Here is a 25,558-nt window from a genome sequence, read left to right as displayed (position 1 = left end):
GTTTATTTAATGTGTACTGGAAAGTTGCTTAGAATGGCATTTTATTTTGGGTGGGGTTCCCCTTTACGTGGTTATTCTGTTAGCAATTAGCAATTATAAAGTGATATATTGGGGCGGCAATGTAGTGGTAAGTAAGAACCCCCCAGGAACATAAAGTATGGAGTCCATGATGTTTCTTATTGCTCACTACAGCCATGCACCTGTTTGGCCTAAACTGGCACCTACAGCCGGCGGAGGGGCAGATGTATGAGATCACGGAGGACAGAGGCAGCAGTTGGCCGGTCCCAACCGACGTCACCTTGTACCCCTCAGGGGGAACAGGCTTAGAATTACCTGAGAGGAAAGGCAAAGGAACCAGCGAAGGTACGATGTGTCCCACGTGTGCCCTATCCGTGTGCTCTATCCGTGTGCCCTATCTGTGTGCCCTATCTGTGTGCCGTGTCCGTGTGCCCTATCTGTGTGTCCGTCTGTCCTCTTGTCGTAACCCATAGTCCATCATGCCTGTGCCACATATGCTACATACATCTCTCTCTATTACTTCATCATTCATTAAAATCCATTTATTTGTATTTGTCTAAAAGAAATATTACGCGCCGAATTGATATATATTTCAATGTTTTTCTCCTGGCTTCTAGGTAGGTGTTTCTGACTCACCTTTCATGTTTCAGTATTAAACTGCCAGTGCAACATATTGGCAACTTTCCTTATTCACTCCCATAGCCCTCCTGTTGTGTTATTATGCCCTTAAAAGGTTGGGCCAATGGTTCATGCTATGGCCACAGCCCCACTTTGCTCACAGATATAGGAAATATTAGCGTATCGGTCATTCATCGATAGTTCCTAAATATCTAGGACAGCAAATACCATAGGGGTTAATTAAATTAAGTTAATTAAATTAAATTAACCCAAACTGGTCTTCAGGCAGAACTCCCATTGCCAGGCCCCTCCTTGGAGGGTTTGGGAACAACTAGTATAGTAAGAACTATACAAGCATATCTCTTACCCTGGCATAAACACAATTCTGCAGCAACAGCCCTGTAAAGTTATCCAGTCTTATCGTCCCAACATTTTAAGAGCATTATAACACAACAGTAGGGCTATGGGAGTGGATAGGAAAAATTGCCAACATCAGGCACTGCCAATTTAGGCAAGATTGAACTTCAATGTCTCATTGCCTGTACAGAGAGATACCATAAAACTATGGCACATAGAGATTCCCCTGCACTAAGCACAATTCAGCAGGAACAGCCCCCTAAGTTTGCTCATAGCCTGTACAGAGAGATACCATAAAACTATGGCAGCATAGGGATTGCCCTGTACTAAGCACAATTCAGCAGGAACAGCCCACTAAGTTTGCTCATAGCCTGTACAGAGAGATACCATAAAACTATGGCACATAGAGATTCCCCTGCACTAAGCACAATTCAGCAGGAACAGCCCCCTAAGTTTGCTCATAGCCTGTACAGAGAGATACCATAAAACTATGGCAGCATAGGGATTGCCCTGTACTAAGCACAATTCAGCAGGAACAGCCCACTAAGTTTGCTCATAGCCTGTACAGAGAGATACCATAAAACTATGGCAGCATAGGGATTCCCCTGTACTAAGCACAATTCAGCAGGAACAGCCCCCTAAGTTTGCTCATAGCCTGTAACTATACCAGTGTCACTATGCCATTGTTCTGAGCACAGTTCAGCAGGAACATAAGAATATAGTGGCTGAATGGCCTTCTAACACAAGCTCTATCAGAACCCTTTAACAGCATTTATCTGACATCTCTGCACATCTGTAAGCAGCAGTCTCGGAGGCTGTCAGATCATTCTCTAATCACAGCCCAAATTTTAAAAAAGAAAAGCAGTGAGTGAAGAGCATTTTGGTGTAATTACCCATTCTTCAGGTTAATCTTACACAATCATTAGCATGTTCTGCAATTAACAGTTTAAATAGCTGCCCTGATTTTTTGACAGCAGCCGACGTGCTTTCCATCATTTTTTGGTATTTTTCCTGATTGTGGCTCCAACCATTATGTCTCACAAACACCAGCAGCTTCCCAGTATTTACTGCCTATTTACACACAACCCAATCAAAGGGCAAAAATAACTTGTTTTTGGTTTTAACCTGTTTTACTATAATCCCTAAGAATAAGAAACCAGAATATATGGTGGCCTAACAGGCCAGAGCAGGGGTCCCCAATCTTTTATATCCACAGTTTAATGGAAAAAGAGTTGGAAAGCAACACAAGAATGAAGAAAGTTCCAGGGGTGCCCAATAAGGGCTGTGATTGGCTGTTTGGTAGCCCCTATGTTGACAGGCAGCCTACAGGAGGCTCTGTTTGGCAGTACCTACTTTGAGGCCACTGGGAGCAACATCCAAGGGGTTGGGGAGCAACATGTTGCCCCTGAGCCACTGGTTGGGGGTCACTGGTCCAGAGGATTGGCTTTATGTTAACTGAGAGTCTAATATGGCCAATAATAGCATTCTCCATAGCAGGGGTAACTCTCTAGCTCCTGGCAATAGCAACCCAAGAAATCCCCCATTCACGTAGCCGCTGTGGTCTCTCTAGTATTGGGTCAAACCGGACAATATCCAACAGCTTGGTTGGATTACCCCAAAATTAAATGGCCCCCTTCATTCATTGGGTGAGGTTGAAGTAAAGGTCCTCCCAGCATATTTCTAATAAGGATGACCAGAGCCCAATAGTCTTCTACTGTCCTGACCTGGAAGGCAGCCTACTTCCTGGCTTTCCAAAAAATGCTATTTAGTTTTGATAAGGAAACATTCATGATGAATTCAAAAGTGTTTATTAATGTCTCTGGTCATTCATCGTTTACTCATCAAAACTGAATTGAATTTTTTGGAAAGTCAGTATCTGCAGGAATTAGGCTGCTTTCCAGGACCGGACAGGACAGTAAAAGACCATGGGGCTCTGGTCATCCTTATTAGAAATATGCTAGAAGGACCTTTACTTCAACCTCACCTGACGCAATAGCTGAAGGAACAGATTGATGGTATTTGGTCAAACTGGACAATATCTAACAGCTTGGTTGGATTACCCCAAAATTCATTGGGTGAGGTTCCAAAATGCATTGGATGAGGTTGAAGGAAAGGTTATTGCAGCATATTTCTAATAGGGATGACCAGAGCCCAATGGTCTTCTACTGTCTTGTCCTGGAAGGCAGCCTACTTCCTGCAGATATTGGCTTTCCAAAGAATGCTATTTAATTTTGACAAGGAAACATTCATGATGAATTCAAAAGTGTTTATAAATGTCTCTGGTCATTCATCATGAATCATTTACTCATCAAAACTAAATAGCATTTTTTGGAAAGCCAGTATCTGCAGGAAGTAGGCTGCCTTCCAGGACAGGACAGTAGAAGACAATTGGGCTCTGGTCATCCTTATTAGAAATATGCTAGAAGAACCTTTATCTAGTATAAATAAATTTAAAGCAACTGGACTTGTTTGGTAATCATTGAAGACGTTTCACTACTCATCCAAGCAGCTTCTTCAGTTCAACATGTTGAACTGTAGAAGCTGCTCTGATGAGTAGTGAAACGTCTTCAATGATTACCAAACAAGTCCAGTTGCTTTAAATTTATTTATACTAGATATACCATGACCTGGATGAATGAAAATCTTCATAGACATAGAAGAACCTTTACTTCACCCTCACCTGACTCAGTAGCTGAAGGAACAGATTGATGGTATTTGGTCAAACTGGACAATATCTAACAGCTTGGTTGGATTACCCCAAAATTCATTGGGTGAGGTTCCAAAATGCATTGGGTGAGGTTGAAGGAAATATTTCTAATAAGGATGACCAGAGCCCAGTGGCCTTCTACTGCCCTGACCTGGAAGGCAGCCTACTTCCTGCAGATAGCGACTTTCCAAAAAATTCAATTTAGTTTTGATGAGTAAACGATTGATGAGGAATTCAGAGGTGTTTATAGAAGTCTGACACCTGCATGAACCATAGGAGATATCTCAGTCGGCTGTAAAGGAATATTTATAATTTGATTCTGACAGTTGAACATGAGACTCTTTTTTCCAGTTGGGTAACAGCAATTGCCGTATCCTGCTCGGCACAAGCAGACAGCGCCGGGTACCCCCCCCTGCTCTATAAACCCATTCGCATGATAAGCCCCCTACATCTCCGAGCATGATATGAGCTTTTTTTTTGTCTAATTGCATGTCGTGCTTTGATGAGCAATCACTCTCTTCCATCTCATCAATATACGTTTGAAGATATTTCCCAGCTGTGAAAATCATAGTTATTTCGAGACACGGGGCAAATGTACGTTAATTCTGATTTAGCGAACCAGCTTGTGTAGTTGGAAAAATACAGACTCTGATTATGCGCTGTGTACATGATTATGGGCAAATTTGTAAAGCAAGTAGGAAAATCTGATCCTCGCCCTACGTACTCTGTGTCTGTGAATGGATCAAGGTTTCGGCTTCCTCTGCTCTAGTCCCAAAAGACGTATTTTGTATTACATACCCTTGACAACAATGGCTGTTCTGCTTAGTCTTTAATTAGGGGCCATAACTGCTCCCATAGCTGCTCCCATAGTTTAACAATACCAATTGACACATTTCTTTGACGTCACAATGGCCAATTTGCAATATTAGTTGTGGGTGATGTCTATAATGCACAAAGGCCATAAAGAACCTTTAACTAATGCTCAATGAGGGCCATAGCTGCGCCCATAGCTGCTCCCATAGTTGCTCCCTTAGTTTAACGAAACCAATGGACGCATTTCCTTGACGTCAGAATGGCCAATTTGCAATATTAGTTGTGAGGGATGTCTATAATGCACAAAGGGCATAAAGACCCTTTAACAAATGCTCAATGAGGGCCATAGCTGTGCCCATAGCTGCGCCAATAGTTAAAAGTTTAACAAAACCAATTGACGCATTTCCTTGAAGTCACAATGGCCAATTTGCAATATTAGTTGTGAGTGATGTCTATAATGCACAAAGGCCATAAAGAACCTTTAACTAATGCTCAATGAGGGCCCTAGCTGTGCCCATAGTTGCTCCCATAGTTTAACAATACCAATTGACACATTTCCTTGACGTCACAATAGGAAATTTGCAATATTAGTTGTGAGTGATGTCTATAATGCACAAAGGCCATAAAGAACCTTTAACTAATGCTCAATGAGGGCCATAGCTGCACCCATAGCTGCTCCCATAGTTTAACAAAACCAATTGAAGCATTTCCTTTATGTCACAATGGCCAATTTGCAATATTAGTTGAGAGTGATGTCTATAATGCACAAAGGCCATAAAGAAGCTTTAACTAATGCTCAGTGAGGGCCATAGCTGCCCCCATAGCTTCACCTGGTCAAAACCTGCCTGATCATATCTGTGTCTAAATGCCATCAACTATAAACACACAAATCAAGTAAATGCTTTTCTTATCTTGTGCCCAGACTGTTCTTAGTCCTGGCTAAACATAGGATGGAAACCATGTGTTTGCTTTTAGGATTTATCGATTTACCTTCCATGTACTTCCCACCCCCAGTCCCCCTCATGGAAAATGGAAGACAAGTAGCTCTATTTGGGCTTCCTCCTGGTATTAATGACTGTTTACCTAAGGTGCCTTTGTTGCAGATAAAGTAAATCTAAACAATAGTGATTTGTTTCTTAAATGTTGGGGCAAAAGGTTAAATGTAATTCTTCTATGATAAAACAGACAGACAGATCCCCATACACGGGCCGATTGTAGCTGCCGATATGGGTTCCTTAGACAGATTCAGCAGCTTATCGGCCCATGTAGGGGCAACAACGAGGGGCCTGCCCGACCGATATCTGGCCTGAAATTGGGCAGGTTAAAAGATTTAGTCGGATCGGGGACCGCATCAGCTCGTTGATGCGGTCCCCGACCTGACTGCCCCATTGCCGCCCCATTGCCCTGGGGCCAAACGATCGAATTAGCCTACATGCTCCCCGATATCGCCCACCTGTAGGTGGGAATATCGGGTGAAGATCTGCTCGGTTGGGTATCTCGCCAAGCGAGCGAATCTTAACATGTACATGGCAGCTTATCAATTGGGTCAGGCTGTCGGGGTGCCCATAAAGAGTCTGACTGGGCCCCAGACCCGATCCCTGTTACCACTCCCCGGTGTCCTCCCCTGACGCGTTTCGCTTACGTGCGTTCATAGGGGAGGATGTCGGGTGGGTGGCGGTGGCGCCTCCCGGGGGTTAGGGGTGCATAACGGGGGTCCCTATGGGGTACGCGGCAGCCTGGGTGGGCCCTGCACCCCCCAGTCCGACCCTGTGCCCATACAGATAAGCTGCCGAATCGGTCTGAAGGACCAGAATCAGCAGCTGAAATCTGCCTGTGTATGGCCACCTTTAGGGTGAAGACACACGGAGCTACTAGTAGCATCTACTTGTCGTGGCTACTAAAATAGACAATGCTGATCATTTACTGATATACTATGTGTGTCTTAGCAGAGGCAATTCTCAGTATAATCTATGGCAGGGGATTTTCTGGAGTTTAGTAGCCATGAAAAAGTAGCTGCTACTAGTAGCTCGGTGTGTCTTCACCTTTGGTGTAATGGGAAAAGAGGGACGCTCGTTCATACAGCCTTCATATTAGGGATTACTTCCCCTTTAATTTATATGGGGAATTGATAGGTTCATTTAATATATCCCAAGCAATACTAAGGTTAGCTCTATTTCAGAGTGCACGGGGTCCCCCCCAGCAATATTCTTCTCATTAAATCCTATAGATAAGGCAGCGGTTTGGCCCGGGAGATTCCGTGCCGCCAGGCGAGGCACAGGGAAAGGTTAGCTCCGGGCCGAGTTCATGTTTAGCGCAGCTGGCTTAATATAGAGCTGAGAGGGACCATGTTTGACACTTAATACTCAGGTGCGCTTAACCTGCTCGGGTAAGGGGTCTCCATAATCCCAACCAGATGCTTCATTTCCTGATCCAGTAAATAAACGTCATTTCGCTGTCAGCATCATTGGGTCACCTTGTGAAATATTCTTTTTATTAAAGTGCCACGCAGGCTATAAACCATCCTGCGGCATACAGAATGTCATCTTATTATTTAGTGGTTGCTGCTTAAATGGCAGAAAAATTACTGCAAATATATATATTTTTTCAAAGGGGAAGGGGTTGGGGATAAAGAACATTTTGCCTATAGTTGTAGAACAGTTATAGCCCCCCCTGACACCACCTTGCCTTACTATATTCCCACAATTACAGCCAGTTCCCCCAGTCAGTACTGTGCCCTACAATACACACCATCCCACAGTTACCTCTGCCACAGGGGCAGTTCTAGCCCTTATGCCACCCCGCCATGCTTACCTTTACAGCGCCAGAGGGGGTCTATGATCGAATTATAAAGACGGGTATAGGCAAAGTTGGTTCGGGGACCGCATCAATGAGCTGATGCGGTCCTCGATCCAACTAGATTTTTTAACCTGCCTGATCGAGATCTGGGCGATTTCAGGCCAGATATCGGTCAGGCAGGCCAGCCGGTAGTCCCCATACACGGGCCGATAAGCTGCCAAATCGGTCTAAGGGACCAATATCGGCAGCTAGAATTGGCCTGTGAATGGGGACCTTAACTGTTTCCTTTCCCATACATTCCCAATCTGCCCCAGCTCCACCCCTGGTCCACTCCAAACCTTGCTTTGCCCTGAGTAACCACCAGGGTTGCTTTTATGGCAGCCCATTACTGTTCATTTTACCCTTCTTGATCCAACGTCACCTCTACGACGTTCAGCTTCCTATGACCCACTAGGCCTCACCCCTGATCCTCCCAGGCCTCGCCCCTTTAACATTATGACCCTGTTCCCCTTGACACGGTTCCCCCATCCCCTTTAGGTCCTGAGTAGATAACCTTGTGGTAATCTAGCAACCATAGTGGCATCTTGGTTAGCCCCTTAGTCAACTACAGTCCCTACACTACGGTATGACAGCGATATCCATGCTTGTAGACCAGCGGTTCTCAACCTGTGGGTCAGGACCCCTTTGGGGGTTGAACAACCCTTTCATGGGGGTCGCCTAAGACCATCGGAAAACACATATTTCCGATGGTCTTAGTAATAATTTTAGGGTTGGGGGTCACCACAACATGAGCAACTGTATTAAAGGGTTGCGGCATTAGGAAGGTTGAGAACCACTGTTGCAGAGATTTTGTAGTTCAACAACAGCCATCCCTATTACACAATAACTAACTGTATCTTCGTCTGAGCAGTAAAACGGCAGCTCAGCATTAACATCCCGACCCCTGCCGCCTGGTTGCCAACGGGTAGATACACGCAGACCCCTTACCAAAGGGCTTTTGATTGCCGGATACTCAAAAAAGACGTTTAGATCTTTAATTTAAAAAGGCGGCTGTGCCTAATCCCCCTTTGTGCCCCTATGTATTTCTGCGGCACGTGAATGAGAAAGTCAGTTCAATAAGACTAAAGGGGGGAGGGAAGGAGCGCGGGGAATAAGCGCTTCACTGTGAGCATGTGTGAACTAAATTAAATTAGATTAAAAATAAGATTAAAATGAGGGCTATTATTGAAATGTTGATTAGAATGCCCCATTAAGGTCCGCTATTGTGCCATTATCTAAATAGAAATCTTTCAATCAGACGTTTCCCTCAGCCGTTTATTTACACAGAGTCCTCTCTGTGCGCCGTGAATAATGAACCCTCCCAGCGCAGATGCTATCGCCGGGGCCTAAGAAATAGGGGGAAAAAAGCACCACGTATTGTCCTGCCCGTTATTATTGCGCCACGAGAAAATGCGACCGCAACGGTGCGATCATCAATCTTCTTCGGAACAATGTGCATAGTGATATATAGCGTAATCGCATCCGATGGGGTTATTTATTTGGGCGATTTTCTCGTAGGATAACAAAGGTTCACTCGCAGGGGAAATATAGTTAGAAAGGAGATTATATTTACCCTTTAGCTGAGAGACTTTCCCTTTGTATTTTAATCAAGGAAGTATTGAAAGTAGAATACAGAGTGATGTTCCTGTTGCATAGTAACATAGTAAGTTGGGTTGAAAAAAGACATACATCCATCAGGTTCAACCATAATGCCTATATATAACCTGCCTAACTACTAGTTGATCCAGAGGAAGGCAAAAAACCCCATCTGAAGCCTCTCTAATTTGCCGCAGAGGGGAAAAAATTCCTTCCTGACTCCAAGATGGCAATCGGACCAGTCCCTGGGGCAACTTGTACTAAGAGCCACTCCCATAACAGTTGCAGAGCTTTCCATTGGGGCTATAAATGTGTAAAGCCCAGAATGTAAAGTTGTGAAACTTTTTAAGCTCAAGCCTCATTAAAGGTCCAAACCTTTGCCATGGCCCCTTGAAGGTCCAACCATTGGTCAGCCCCCTACCCTTTAGGGCAGAAAATACATATTCACCCCAAAATTTCACCCTAACTGTCCTTCAAGCTGGGCTTTCAGATATATTCTCTTCAGTTCTCACCAAAAACTGGTCTTCAGGTTGATTCCCCTCCCTACTACCCCAAGCCACCTCTGGGAGGCCACCCCACCGTTTAAGAACCACTACTCTAGGATGTGGTCATTTAATAATGGGGTTGAACAAGCAAATCTGACATAATGTACCATTTGAATGGGCAGTTTTATCTTAGGATCCCCTCCAACTCCCAAAGGACCATAAAGGGAATACTTGTAGATTATTGGTGCTTCCAGGATAGAACTGTATAATAATTGCCTATCTCTTCATTTTCACACAATTCCGACATGCCCCAATGATCCAAGGTTGGTCTGACCACCTAATTTTTGTGATTGGATGACTAGTTCCCACCAGTTTAGATGGAATGCACAGGTAGATTTGTGTGATATTTGCTGATCTTGATTTTTTTTTCATATGATTCTGACTGGAAACAATAGTAGAAGGTTCATTTGTCTAATTGTACTCTATGTCTTGAGCATGGAGAAACCATAGTGTCTTCAAATCCCGTTTTCCATCTCCAACTGCTAAATTATCACCTACCCCGTGTTATCTCTGCAGGAAAGCCCAACAGTTTGTTTCCCGAGGAAACATTTATCGACTCAGGGGAACTGGACGTGGGCCGACGAGCCACTCAGAAGATCCCTCCCGGAATATTTTGGAGGTCTCAGGTTTTCATTGACCATCCCGTGCACCTCAAGTTCAACGTCTCCTTAGGAAAAGCTGCTCTGGTTGGAATCTACGGCAGGAGAGGCCTTCCCCCATCCCACACACAGGTAATGAGATCTACTCCTCCGCTATATGTTCTACCAGGAGAAATGGAACGATAAATACAGAACATTACTGACCAAAGAGCCCCGCGTCAGTGGTGGAACATTCAAGCCGTTATGCACTTGAACGCTGCAGAGCATAAATAGCATAAACACACTGAGTACTGTTATTTATCAATTATCAAAAAGCCTTTTGCCATTGATTTTTGTTAATGGATTTTTGTTTTTCTCTTTTCTTGTTTCTATGGAAATCACAAGAGTGATTTTAACTGTTCCACCCAGTCCTTTATGCGTTCGTTGCTAATTCCGGTACCTCTTGTCCGACAAGAGAGGTGTCCTGCTGATGTTTTGTTCTTGGACCTTTTGTGCTCCGTGGTGTGGTGCTATGGCACATGTAGCATTGTGAGTGCTGGTAGCGAATGTCTGTAGACCCACTGGGATTCCAATAACAGAAAAAGAAGCAATCTGGGGTGGGTAGTATTTGGGCAACCACTTTTGGGCAAGAGAGACTTACTGGCCGCCATATTGGCACAGTTATATTGAATGCTGACTGGAAGAGTACCGCAACTGGTGTGCCTTAATTTGATTATGTTTATATGTATGTGAAAATCTAAACATGACTTATTAACTGTGTTTTCAGTTCGATTTTGTGGAGTTATTAGACGGCCGACGTCTGCTGGTTCAGGAGGCGCGGGGTTTGGAAGTTCCGCAGCGGCTGCACAGAGTTATTGCTCCTCTGTCGAGTCACGAGACGGGATTCATCCAGTACTTGGACTCTGGAATATGGCACCTTGCGTTCTACAACGATGGCAAAGAGACGGAAGTGGTGTCTTTCCTCACAACTGCTATTGGTAAGGACACGATTTGGGTGTTTCCTCACAGCATTTCATAGACATTGCTTTATAGAATGTCATCTATGTCAGACCTAGAAGTGGGGTCCCACAGCCCCAGTCCCTTCCCAGAGGCTATTATCCCCCCACTGCTACTATAGGCACCATCTCTCCCTACTATACCTGCTATCCCACAGCCCCAGTCCCTTCCCAGAGGCTATTATCCCCCCACTGCTACTATAGGCACCATCTCTCCCTACTATACCTGCTATCCCACAGCCCCAGTCCCTTCCCAGATGCTATTATCCCCCCACTGCTACTATAGGCACTATCTTTCCCTACTATACCTGCTATCCCACAGCCCCAGTCCCTTCCCAGAGGCTATTATCCCCCCACTGCTACTATAGGCACCATCTCTCCCTACTATACCTGCTATCCCACAGCCCCAGTCCCTTCCCAGAGGCTATTATCCCCCCACTGCTACTATAGGCACCATCTCTCCCTACTATACCTGCTATCCCACAGCCCCAGTCCCTTCCCAGATGCTATTATCCCCCCACTGCTACTATAGGCACCATCTCTCCCTACTATACCTGCTATCCACAGCCCCAGTCCCTTCCCAGAGGCTATTATCCCCCACTGCTACTATAGGCACCATCTCTCCCTACTATACCTGCTATCCCACAGCCCCAGTCCCTTCCCAGAGGCTATTATCCCCCCACTGCTACTATAGGCACCATCTCTCCCTACTATACCTGCTATCCCACAGCCCCAGTCCCTTCCCAGAGGCTATTATCCCCCCACTGCTACTATAGGCACCATCTCTCCCTACTATACCTGCTATCCCACAGCCCCAGTCCCTTCCCAGAGGCTATTATCCCCCCACTGCTACTATAGGCACCATCTCTCCCTACTATACCTGCTATCCCACAGCCCCAGTCCCTTCCCAGAGGCTATTATCCCCCCACTGCTACTATAGGCACCATCTCTCCCTACTATACCTGCTATCCCACAGCCCCAGTCCCTTCCCAGAGGCTATTATCCCCCCACTGCTACTATAGGCACCATCTCTCCCTACTATACCTGCTATCCCACAGCCCCAGTCCCTTCCCAGAGGCTATTATCCCCCCACTGCTACTATAGGCACCATCTCTCCCTACTATACCTGCTATCCCACAGCCCCAGTCCCTTCCCAGAGGCTATTATCCCCCCACTGCTACTATAGGCACCATCTCTCCCTACTATACCTGCTATCCCAGAGGCAATAGTCTCTTCCTATTGGTCATCTCCAGTGCTACAATAGGTGTTGGTGTACAGATGGCCTGGCCAATGCTCTTTGTACTTTTTCAGACTATAGCTCTGCAGGGCCTACTTCAATGAGCAGTCACCCTCTGCTTCAACCCCCCCACTTAAGATAGCTCCGGCCGGGGTGTATGTACTTGGTTATATAAGGGGCTCTTGGGATATTTGAGAGTAAACTTCTGAAGGTCATTGTCATGCTGCAAGTCTCACCTTCACGTATAAGTGCAAATGTATTTCCAGCCCATTATTTGCACTCCACTGGTGTTACATGCTTGGTAATAAGTGCCAGAGGTGAGAGATTTTGATTGATTTCTGAATAAACAGGAGTTGGCCCTGTTTGTTAAACCCGTGCCGGCCCTGCATTCCTTATTAACGGGACATCATTACAATACATAAATGGGTCAAACGCTTGGAAATCTCTATAACGAATGAAGGTCTTTTCCCTGTGCCGTACATTGCCTCTATGTGCTTTTGCCTTTGTATGGGACTCGTTAGCCATCACTTATTTTTATTAGAGCCCCTTTGTTGCCAGGGGCCCAGGGCAAATACTTCTCTGCTCTGTATGAAGGCTATCCCGGAGCTACACGGCACAGTATGGCCCATGTCAGGGTGGTTGGATGAGATATCTCTGGCGTCTATGATAGAAATGAATTATTCGGTTGATATCTTAGACTCTCCCTATAGAATTATTGTTAAAGAAGGAGGAGAGGCTGGTGAGCTGGGAAGCAGGAGGCCGAAGAACTAACTGGAAGGGGTTATATAGATAGATTGGGCATTAATGGGCAAAGGACAGCAGCTCTGTGTCCTAATACTAATTAAAGGCACTGTTTATTGTGGGCTTAAGTTACCCTTTAAAGGGGAACTCCACCCAGACACAACTGATGCTTTTTGAAAAGTAAACATAATATTCGAAAGCAACTTTTCAATATACATCAGTTAAAAAATATGCAGCCTTTTTATGATGTTTAATGTCATAATCTGGTTTGGAACAGTTCCCTAAGCCCCGCCCCCTGTTCCCCTGCTGATTGGCTGACTACTTTGTGACTCAAATAAAATGTAACAGTAGTCGCCTGCCCTCAGCCTGCCTTCAGCCTGCCTCCTCCCAATCCCACAATTCCCTGCTGCACACGTGGTGTCAATAAGAAAAGGGACATCCCAGTGCAATGCATTGTGGGTTATGTAGTTCCTGCATGCTGTCTGTAAGCTGTGGGGAAGTTGTTACAATCTGTAACATCAGTGGTTTAGTCCCTCCTCCCCTGCCAGGATTTCAAATGATGCAGAAAGAGTAGAACTGTTTTGCAGTTGGATTTCAGCATATAAAAATGGTATTTATTCCTACTGTTTGAAGGAACAGATTACAGTGATAGGGATATTAGGGGTTTCTGTGTTGTGTGGGGCTCTTCTACTTCTATTTCAATGTTTCTTTTTCGGGACAAACCCCGGAACACTGGGCCACGCGGGGACTGCAGGCTATTGCTGTTCCGGGTTATTCATGATAAACACTAACAGTACAAGTAGTCCTACAGGGCCACATTAGCTGCAGTCTCTCCCATGGCCGCAGAGCCTTATTAACATCATACTAAATGGCAGATTATATTCAGCGCTGAAGGAAAAAGCATTTAAAACCATGAAAAAACATATTCTGTAAAAACCCTGATTTTCTGGATTTCCTTATTTCCGAGGATTGCATTTCACTCGTTGGTTCTACGGTATTTAACTTAGCCGGCGGGGAAGAGAGTGGATAGGCCGATAGGACGTTGGCCAGAAAGCTGTTCATTGGCGCCGGGGCCAGATGCCGCTTGGGGCCCTCGGGTACAGATTGTGCGAAACAGAGAAGAGCCAGGGTGGCAGGGAGGGCCGTTCTGCTTTCATCGTGAATTAAATCCACTTAGAGAAGCATCTTGTGCGGCTCAGATCTGGGCTCTGTATTAGCCAACAAAGGCTCCTTGATGCTGCATTTGGCACCCCTCTGCGCCAGCCCTGGATTCCATTTATTGGGCCGGATTGGCTTAATCTATAGGTATTTTTCTACACTGCCTAACCATAACGTCACATTTATTTACTTTATCTGATATGGCAGCTCCCACCCATATCCATAAATACAAATAAACAGAGAAGGAATGCTCTGGGCACAGAATAAGCTGTACCCCCATACTGTACTGTCTAAGGGAAACACTATGGAACCTCCCTCCCATATGTATAAATACAAATATACAGAGAGGGAATGTTCTGGGCACACAATAAGCTGTACCCCCATACTGTACTGTCTAAGGGAAACACTATGGCACCCCCTACCCATATGTATAAATACAAATATACAGAGAAGGAATGTTCTGGGCACAGAATAAGCTGTACCCCCATACTGTACTGTCTAAGGGAAACACTATGGCGCCCCCTACCCATATGTATAAATACAAATATACAGAGAAGGAATGTTCTGGGCACACAATAAGCTGTACCCCCATACTGTTCTGTCTAAGGGAAACACTATGGCACCCCCTACCCATATGTATAAATACAAATATACAGAGAAGGAATGTTCTGGGCACAGAATAAGCTGTACCCCCATACTGTACTGTCTAAGGGAAACACTATGGCGCCCCCTACCCATATGTATAAATACAAATATACAGAGAAGGAATGTTCTGGGCACACAATAAGCTGTACCCCCATACTGTTCTGTCTAAGGGAAACACTATGGCACCCCCTACCCATATGTATAAATACAAATATACAGAGAAGGAATGTTCTGGGCACAGAATAAGCTGTACCCCCATACTGTACTGTCTAAGGGAAACACTATGGCGCCCCCTACCCATATGTATAAATACAAATATACAGAGAAGGAATGTTCTGGGCACACAATAAGCTGTACCCCCATACTGTTCTGTCTAAGGGAAACACTATGGCACCCCCTACCCATATGTATAAATACAAATATACAGAGAAGGAATGTTCTGGGCACACAATAAGCTGTACCCCCATACTGTACTGTCTAAGGGAAACACTATGGCACCCCCTACCCATATGTATAAATACAAATATACAGAGAAGGAATGTTCTGGGCACACAATAAGCTGTACCCCCTTACTGTACTGTCTAAGGGAAACACTATGGCACCCCCTACCCATATGTATAAATACAAATATACAGAGAAGGAATGTTCTGGGCACACAATAAGCTGTACCCCTATAGTGTACTGTCTAAGGGAAACACTATGGCACCTCCCTCCCATATGTATAAATACGAATATACAGAGAAGGAATGTTCTGGGCACACAATAAGCTGTACCCCCATAGTGTACTGTCTAAAGGAAACACTATGGCACCTCCTACCCATATGTATAAATACAAATATACAGAGAAGGAATGTTCTGGGCACACAATAAGCTGTACCCCCATACTGTACTGTCTAAGGGAAACACTATGGCACCTCCCTCCCATATGTATAAATACAAATATACAGAGAAGGAATTTTCTGGGCACACAATAAGCTGTACCCCCATAGTGTACTGTCTAAGGGAAATACTATGGCACCCCCTACCCATATGTATAAATACAAATATAAAGAGAAGGAATGCTCTGGGCACAGAATGAGCTGTCTAAGTGAAGCAATACAGCAGCTGTATGAATTAATACAAATATACAGAAAAGGCATGCTCTGGGCACAGAATAAGCTGTCTAAAATCGTCCATACACACACCGATATTATCATATGGTTTCATACAATATTCAGTGCATGTATGTTGAATTGGCAAGGCGACTGATGTCGCAAAAGCATTGGATATTGGTCATGTAGTCAATTGGGCAGGACTGAAAATTTTGATCAGGCGCCGTTGAAGGTGCTCTGAGCAAAGGCAAGTGTTTAGGGCAGAATTGTCAAATAGGGGTAGAATTCCTGTTGTTTCTACCTCCATATCTGATGATTCTGCCCTGAACGTTAGTGGAGGGTACGAGTGATCTTTCCTGCGACCAGGAAATATACAGAGAAGGAATGTTCTGGGCACAGAATAAGCTGTCTAAGGGAAGCAACATTTCAGCCCCCACCCATAAGAATAAATACAAACATACAGGGAAGGAATAAGCAGTTGGACTACGAGTGATCTTTCCTGAGACCAGGAAATACACAGACAAGGAATGTTCTGGTCACAGAATAAGCTGTCTAAGTAAAGCAATATGGCAACCTTATACTGTACTGTCTAAGGGAAGCAATACGGCATCCCCTACCCATATGTATAAATACAAATATACAGAGAAGGAATGTTCTGGGCACACAATACGCTATACCCCCATACTGTACTGTCTAAGGGAAACACTATGGCACCTCCTACCCATATGTATAAATACAAATATACAGAGATGGAATGTTCTGGGCACACAATAAGCTGTATTCCCATACTGTACTGTCTAAGGGAAACACTATGGCACCTCCCTCCCATATGTATAAATACAAATATACAGAGAAGGAATGTTCTGGGCACACAATAAGCTGTACCCTCATACTGTACTGTCTAAGGGAAACACTATGGCACCCCCTACCCATATGTATAAATACAAATATACAGAGAAGGAATGCTCTGGGCACAGAAAAAGCTGTCTAAGGGAAGCTGTCTATACAGGGAAGGGTAGTACACTTGGACTACGAGTGATCTTTCCTGAGACCAGGAAATACAAAAATAAGTCATGTTCTGGGCACAGAATAAACTGTCTAAGTAAAGCAAAATGGCAACCTTATACTGTACTTTATACCTTATACTGTACTTAATACCTTATACTGTACTTTATACCTTATACTGTACTTTATACCTTATACAACATGGCATACCCCCCACCCATAAGAATAAATACAAATATACAGGGAAGGAATAAGCAGTACACTTGGACTAAAGGAAACAGTATGGCAGATACAGCACGCCAGTATAAATACAAAAGGAATTCTCTGTTCCCATAATAACTCTTAATAATAGATGGATAAAGTGGGGAAGGAAAAATACCTCCTGCTGATAAAATAAACATATGCAGTTACCCTTTGCAACATTACATGTAACGACCCCCCCCACAGGCATGACATTTTATGTACATATTATCCCTTCCAAGAAATGTCAGGGCTGAGCTGCAGGATACCTGCATTAGAATGAGGGGGTTGCGCTGCCCCATAACGATTTACCTTTTGCTGCTGATTGGAGGGAAGGCATATGGCAGCTCCCTCTGATGCATATAGGCCAATAATAATTGTTCCAAAGCCACGGCCAATTACATTGCTGTCACATTAACGGGAAGACAACCATTACCTATAGGCCAGGTACAGTTCCCCTTTAACCTCTATAGATCCCAGATGGTAACACGGCTGATGGATTCCTACGGACGTGGTTTTATTTTATTTTTTTTAAGAGCTTTTCAGAAAAGGATTCATCACGGGGTGACAAGCCGGCCCTAAATCGTTACAGCCCAGGCGTCTGCTGTTAATTTGCATTTAACCTTGCTGTCATAGTGGTCAATATAGTTTTTTCGCGGGCTCCCCAGGGAGAGTGCGCCCCCAGAGACAGGCACAGAAAAAGGACAAGATAGAGAGAAAGGAGATGAGGCCCTGATTTAGCTTAAAATTCACTCCCTAATATTTGTCTCCCTAACTTGAATAACCTTTAGATCGCCCTTTTCCTAACTCAGTGGGATCCTAAATGAGCTTCACGGCGACGCCGAGTCTAAAGGTTATCCAAGTTAGGGAGACAAAAATCTGTAATTAGACGGCCAATCGGAATGAACGGCGGCTGAATAATTAGAGAAAGGGAGTATGTTTGGGCACAGCTTTAGCCATTTCTGCACCTTTATACCATTGGATTATATCAAGGAGGTCCGTTATTATTGTGGCTTATACAATATACGTCATTTATTTCCTATTTATACATAAAGGAGGCAACAAACAATATCCTCAGTGAAAAAAATAAAATAAAAGAAGGCAAATGTTGGGAGGTACGGCAGCAGAAATGGATTTAGAGTATTGCATTAAGCCCAGACATTATATATATATATATATATATATATATATATATATATATATATATATATATATATATATGGGTACTGTTTTATTATTACAGAGAAAAGGGAATCATTTAACCATTAAATAAACCCAACAGGGCTGTTCTGCCCCCAATAAGGGGTAATTATATCTTAGTTGGGATCAAGTACAGGTACTGTTTTATTATTACAGAGAAAAGGGAATCATTTAACCATTAAATAAACCCAATAGGGCTGTTCTGCCCCAATAAGGGGTAATTATATCTTAGTTGGGATCAAGTACAGGTACTGTTTTATTATTACAGAGAAAAGGGAATCATTTAACCATTAAATAAACCCAATAGGGCTGTTCTGCCCCCAATAAGGGGTAATTATATCTTAGTTGGGATCAAGTACAGCTACTGTTTTATTATTACAGAGAAAAGGGAATCATTTAACCATTAAATAAACCCAATAGGGCTGTTCTGCCCCCAATAAGGGGTAATTATATCTTAGTTGGGATCAAGTACAGGTACTGTTTTATTATTACAGAGAAAAGGGAATCATTTAACCATTAAATAAACCCAATAGGGCTGTTCTGCCCCAATAAGGGGTAATTATATCTTAGTTGGGATCAAGTACAGGTACTGTTTTATTATTACAGAGAAAAGGGAATCATTTAACTATTAAATAAACCCAATAGGACTGTTCTGCCCCAATAAGGGGTAATTATATCTTAGTTGGGATCAAGTACAGGTACTGTTTTATTATTACAGAGAAAAGGGAATCATTTAACCATTAAATAAACCCAATAGGGCTGTTCTGCCCCCAATAAGGGGTAATTATATCTTAGTTGGGATCAAGTACAGGTACTGTTTTATTATTACAGAGAAAAGGGAATCATTTAACCATTAAATAAACCCAATAGGGCTGTTCTGCCCCCAATACAAACTACATTACCCAACATGCACTGGGAGAGGCATGCCAGGTCCACTAGGGTAAAAAAGTTTCCCAAATCTGTACTTTGGCGGGTTTGTACTTTGGAAACCCTCCTGGGCTTTAAATTAGTAGCCCTATTTGGCAGAAAAACCACCAACCTGGCAACCCAGCAGGTCAGTACTCACTGGGATCAGTAATCATTGGGACCTACTGGTCCCTCCCTATCTCCCGCTGGCCCCGCAGCCAAGGGTTAATGGGAACAGGAGAGCGCGGGAAGAGGGGAAATGGCTAATTAAATCAGGCCCCCGGAACAGACGAATGTGAGAAGCAATGCTTAGCGGTGTCACAGACTCAGGCTTCAAACCAGGTGCCGCGCTAGAAACACGAAACCGTGAAAGAGTGGTCAGAAATAATGACGGGATTATCACGTCCTCGGCTACGAGATCGCAGCTGTCAGGTGCTCGGCGCACTCGAGTGGAAACGCGCAGCAGCCTCATATTTTACTGAAAGGGCTTCGGCTTAGGTGCTTCTGTGCGGGGAGAGAGCGGGTCTGGGAATGGCTGTGTGTGTGTAGCCTGGGGGCTTCCACTAAGTGTCACTTTATTGGCTGCCAGTGAGAAGTGTTGTCTCTAAGGGGGTACATGCAGGGGTGACTGTCCTGGTACCCCAATATAGTATTGGAGATAGCTGGGATAGCAGGTATCGTAGGGAGAGATGGTGCCTATAGTAGCAGTGGGGGGATAATAGCCTCTGGGAAGGGACTGGGGCTGTGGGATAGCAGGTATAGTAGGGAGAGATGGTGCCTATAGTAGCAGTGGGGGGATAATAGCCTCTGGGAAGGGACTGGGGCTGTGGGATAGCAGGTATAGTAGGGAGAGATGGTGCCTATAGTAGCAGTGGGGGGATAATAGCCTCTGGGAAGGGACTGGGGCTGTGGGATAGCAGGTATAGTAGGGAGAGATGGTGCCTATAGTAGCAGTGGGATAATAGCCTCTGGGAAGGGACTGGGGCTGTGGGATAGCAGGTATAGTAGGGAGAGATGGTGCCTATAGTAGCAGTGTGGGGGATAATAGCCTCTGGGAAGGGACTGGGGCTGTGGGATAGCAGGTATAGTAGGGAGAGATGGTGCCTATAGTAGCAGTGTGGGGGATAATAGCCTCTGGGAAGGGACTGGGGCTGTGGGATAGCAGGTATAGTAGGGAGAGATGGTGCCTATAGTAGCAGTGGGGGGATAATAGCCCCTGGGAAGGGACTGGGGCTGTGGGATAGCAGGTATAGTAGGGAGAGATGGTGCCTATAGTAGCAGTGTGGGGGATAATAGCCTCTGGGAAGGGACTGGGGCTGTGGGATAGCAGGTATAGTAGGGAGAGATGGTGCCTATAGTAGCAGTGGGGGGATAATAGCCTCTGGGAAGGGACTGGGGCTGTGGGATAGCAGGTATAGTAGGGAGAGATGGTGCCTATAGTAGCAGTGTGGGGGATAATAGCCTCTGGGAAGGGACTGGGGCTGTGGGATAGCAGGTATAGTAGGGAGAGATGGTGCCTATAGTAGCAGTGGGATAATAGCCTCTGGGAAGGGACTGGGGCTGTGGGATAGCAGGTATAGTAGGGAGAGATGGTGCCTATAGTAGCAGTGGGGGGATAATAGCCTCTGGGAAGGGACTGGGGCTGTGGGATAGCAGGTATAGTAGGGAGAGATGGTGCCTATAGTAGCAGTGTGGGGGATAATAGCCTCTGGGAAGGGACTGGGGCTGTGGGATAGCAGGTATAGTAGGGAGAGATGGTGCCTATAGTAGCAGTGGGATAATAGCCTCTGGGAAGGGACTGGGGCTGTGGGATAGCAGGTATAGTAGGGAGAGATGGTGCCTATAGTAGCAGTGGGGGGATAATAGCCTCTGGGAAGGGACTGGGGCTGTGGGATAGCAGGTATAGTAGGGAGAGATGGTGCCTATAGTAGCAGTGGGATAATAGCCTCTGGGAAGGGACTGGGGCTGTGGGATAGCAGGTATAGTAGGGAGAGATGGTGCCTATAGTAGCAGTGGGATAATAGCCTCTGGGAAGGGACTGGGGCTGTGGGATAGCAGGTATAGTAGGGAGAGATGGTGCCTATAGTAGCAGTGGGGGGATAACAGCCTCTGGGAAGGGACTGGGGCTGTGGGATAGCAGGTATAGTAGGGAGAGATGGTGCCTATAGTAGCAGTGGGGGGATAATAGCCTCTGGGAAGGGACTGGGGCTGTGGGATAGCAGGTATAGTAGGGAGAGATGGTGCCTATAGTAGCAGTGGGGGGATAATAGCCTCTGGGAAGGGACTGGGGCTGTGGATAGCAGGTATAGTAGGGAGAGATGGTGCCTATAGTAGCAGTGGGGGGATAATAGCCTCTGGGAAGGGACTGGGGCTGTGGGATAGCAGGTATAGTAGGGAGAGATGGTGCCTATAGTAGCAGTGGGGGGATAACAGCCTCTGGGAAGGGACTGGGGCTGTGGGATAGCAGGTATAGTAGGGAGAGATGGTGCCTATAGTAGCAGTGGGGGGATAATAGCCTCTGGGAAGGGACTGTGGCTGTGGGATAGCAGGTATAGTAGGGAGAGATGGTGCCTATAGTAGCAGTGGGGGGATAATAGCCTCTGGGAAGGGACTGGGGCTGTGGGATAGCAGGTATAGTAGGGAGAGATGGTGCCTATAGTAGCAGTGGGGGGATAATAGCCTCTGGGAAGGGACTGGGGCTGTGGGATAGCAGGTATAGTAGGGAGAGATGGTGCCTATAGTAGCAGTGGGGGGATAATAGCCTCTGGGAAGGGACTGGGGCTGTGGGATAGCAGGTATAGTAGGGAGAGATGGTGCCTATAGTAGCAGTGGGGAGATAATAGCCTCTGGGAAGGGACTGGGGCTGTGGGATAGCAGGTATAGTAGGGAGAGATGGTGCCTATAGTAGCAGTGGGGGATAATAGCCTCTGGGAAGGGACTGGGGCTGTGGGATAGCAGGTATAGTAGGGAGAGATGGAGCCACAGGGGGTTAAAGAGAAAGAGAGGGAACTTTGTGCGACTTTAAAAAACAAAACAACGCATATATTTTTCCACTACCAATTCACTTTATTACTGGTGGAAAGGCATATGAGGGAGATACTCACACACAGTAGCTGGGATTAACCACAGGCCACTAATCTCCCCGTGGGCCATTGCCCTAAATCATTTGCTTTATATGCACCTCTCTGTGTAGCCTGTAGCGTCACCCTATCCGGGCTCACCCAAGCAAGGAGATGAGAATACACATTTCTATAATTACATTTCTGTACATCGCAGCTATAATTTGCTCCTGGGTTGTATTTGTTTTTTTAATTCCCGGAAAAGAAAGAAAAAACGTGGGTTTTCAATTACAAAAATAAATGATTTTTATCGATCACCCAAGTTGTCTGTAAATTATCCTTTCCCTTATTAAGCTCATTCTAAATAGATATAGCATTGTACCAGCATAAGTGTGTTGTGCTGAACACAGTCCAGCAGGAACAGCCTCAGTCGTACTTTATGGCAAGGAGTTTTAATTCTGTCCTATAGATCAGAGAAAGAAACGCATAACGAGAACAGTGGCGTAACTATATATACAGCAGACCCCGTGGTTGCGGGGGGACCCAGGCAGCAGGGGGGGCCCGGACTGCAGGGTCTGCTGTACTTTTGTCCCCCCTCCCTGGCCCCATTCCTACCCCAAATTTAGCGGCATGGTCAGGGCCGGGAGCAGGGTCGGACTAGGGGGTGCAGGGCCCACTGGGGCTTCTGCCTCAGGGGCCCCTGCACCCCCCACTGGCCCCCGGCGCCTTCACCTCCCCCCCTCCTAAAAGAATCTTACCTGCGGTGCATTGGGGGAGGGAGACGGCGGATTGCGGAAGCGCCCTGGGGGGATCAGATCTGGGCCGTGGGGCCCACTGGGTTTTTTTCCCAGTATCCCGGCGGCCCAGTCCAACACTGGCCTGGAGGTGCAGCGCAGTTGGGGCCAGGGGAGGAGGGACTGGAAGCACCAGGCCCTCAAAAGGTTTTTCTGCGGCACGGCCAAGTCACACCGCTGACCTGTAAGCTGTCATACAGCTATAAGAATGAACAATAAAAGAAAGCTTAGCTAAGGAAGGGAAAGCAAAACCACTGCACATAAACATATAGTCTCTTCCTCTATTGTAACAGAAAACAAAACGGAATAAAACCCTAATAGCGTTATTAAAAGAAATGGCTAACAAAGCAAATGCAGCATGGCGCTTATGAAGGAATTGCACCCCCCCGGCTCGGTAATTGGGAAATAAAGTAGAAAATGCTTTCATTCGGGGCTCGCCTGGATAGAAGGACACCTAGGGCTGGATTTACATTTCCCTCCCTGCTGCATCTGTTTATAGGCGCCCCCCCCCCCCCCCCGGCTCCATTTGTCAGTGCGCACAGATGCACCTCTATTGCTTCTCCATCATTCCCTTCCATTTGTCATCGCCGAAGCTCTGTGTTGCCTGGCGATGATTAATTAATGAAAGCAAACAATAATTACATCAAGTGATAGACGGGGGGTACCAGGGGGGGAATTAGGGCACAGTTATACATACTGCCTGCTGAGTACCCCCTGCCAGTGTAACCCAAGGCTTGCCCCCCACTATATGTATAACGATACCTATTGTGCATCGCTGCAGCCACTCAATCACCATTGTATAATGGGAAAAACTGGCACCAAATGGTACCAGGGCAGTGATATATAGGCATATAGGCCCCCAGCTGTGCTGAGAGTTGCTTGTATTGGGTGGGAGCTGCCATACTATTTCCTGTATTGTATTGTGTGCCCACATGTTTATGTATGTGAGTGTATAGATAGGCTGTGGGTGCTGGGTTTACTTGGAAGGGTTGAACTTGATGGACTCTGGTCTTTTTTCAACCCTATGTAATATTTCTTCTCATTATACTGGTACTGTTGGCCATGGTTGGTGACAAATAAAATCATGTGGCTAATAAGGATCCCACTAGGAAAAATCATTTCTTGGCCCCTTTCCAAATAATAAAAATATTTAAGCGTTTTTTTGGGGTTTTTTTCAATCATACTTGTTTGTATTTCGGATCCTATTTACTGATTGCAGGAACATTTCTGCTGGGCTTTCTGTCTGCACCGACACTGCTGCCAGCGCCAAGAATATTCTTCCAGGGACAGATTTTCACAACAGCTCTGGGCATTGGGGGTCACTGAACTCCCATCTGCATGTGTTTTTGTGATGAGTGAGGTGCATTTTGTTCTTTATCCTCGATGTTTGTTACTGGCATTCAGCACAAGCTGGGGTCTGTTTCATTATTCCTATTCAACCACTCAGAGCTGTGTTTAGGGAGGTCCAAGGAGGGGTGTCTATAGTAACTGTATGGGAAGGGACTTGGGCTGTGGGATAGCAGGTATAGTAGGGAGAGATGGTGCCTATAGTAGCAGTGGGGGGATAATAGCCTCTGGGAAGGGACTGGGGCTGTGGGATAGCAGGTATAGTAGGGAGAGATGGTGCCTATAGTAGCAGTGGGGGGATAATAGCCTCTGGGAAGGGACTGGGGCTGTGGGATAGCAGGTATAGTAGGGAGAGATGGTGCCTATAGTAGCAGTGGGGGGATAATAGCCTCTGGGAAGGGACTGGGGCTGTGGGATAGCAGGTATAGTAGGGAGAGATGGTGCCTATAGTAGCAGTGGGATAATAGCCTCTGGGAAGGGACTGGGGCTGTGGGATAGCAGGTATAGTAGGGAGAGATGGTGCCTATAGTAGCAGTGGGATAATAGCCTCTGGGAAGGGACTGGGGCTGTGGGATAGCAGGTATAGTAGGGAGAGATGGTGCCAATAGTAGCAGTGGGGGGATAATAGCCTCTGGGAAGGGACTGGGGCTGTGGGATAGCAGGTATAGTAGGGAGAGATGGTGCCTATAGTAGCAGTGGGATAATAGCCTCTGGGAAGGGACTGGGGCTGTGGGATAGCAGGTATAGTAGGGAGAGATGGTGCCTATAGTAGCAGTGGGGGGATAATAGCCTCTGGGAAGGGACTGGGGCTGTGGGATAGCAGGTATAGTAGGGAGAGATGGCGCCTATAGTAGCAGTAGGGGGATAATAGCCTCTGGGAAGGGACTGGGGCTGTGGGATAGCAGGTATAGTAGGGAGAGATGATGCCTATAGTAGCAGTGGGGGGATAATAGCCTCTGGGAAGGGACTGGGGCTGTGAGATAGCAGGTATAGTAGGGAGAGATGGTGCCTATAGTAGCAGTGGGGGATAATAGCCTCTGGGAAGGGACTGG

General features: G+C 45.8%; 1 protein-coding gene across 5 annotated transcripts in view; it reads left to right on the top strand.

Annotated features, from left to right (window-relative positions):
• The window catches only part of tenm4 (teneurin transmembrane protein 4), an 811,512-nt gene that overhangs the window by 677,147 nt on the left and 108,807 nt on the right, over positions 1-25,558 (top strand). For all 5 annotated transcript variants that reach the window (XM_031895585.1, XM_031895582.1, NM_001102688.1 and 2 more), the window contains 3 exon segments: positions 193-363; positions 10,006-10,220; positions 10,855-11,065. In XM_031895585.1, coding sequence (XP_031751445.1) covers positions 193-363; positions 10,006-10,220; positions 10,855-11,065 — 597 coding nt within the window.

This window comes from Xenopus tropicalis, chromosome 2, assembly GCF_000004195.4.
Source record: "Xenopus tropicalis strain Nigerian chromosome 2, UCB_Xtro_10.0, whole genome shotgun sequence".
NCBI lineage: Eukaryota > Metazoa > Chordata > Amphibia > Anura > Pipidae > Xenopus > Xenopus tropicalis.
The sequence above is the reverse complement of the archived record's forward strand: the minus strand, read 5'-3'. Positions and strand labels throughout refer to the sequence as shown.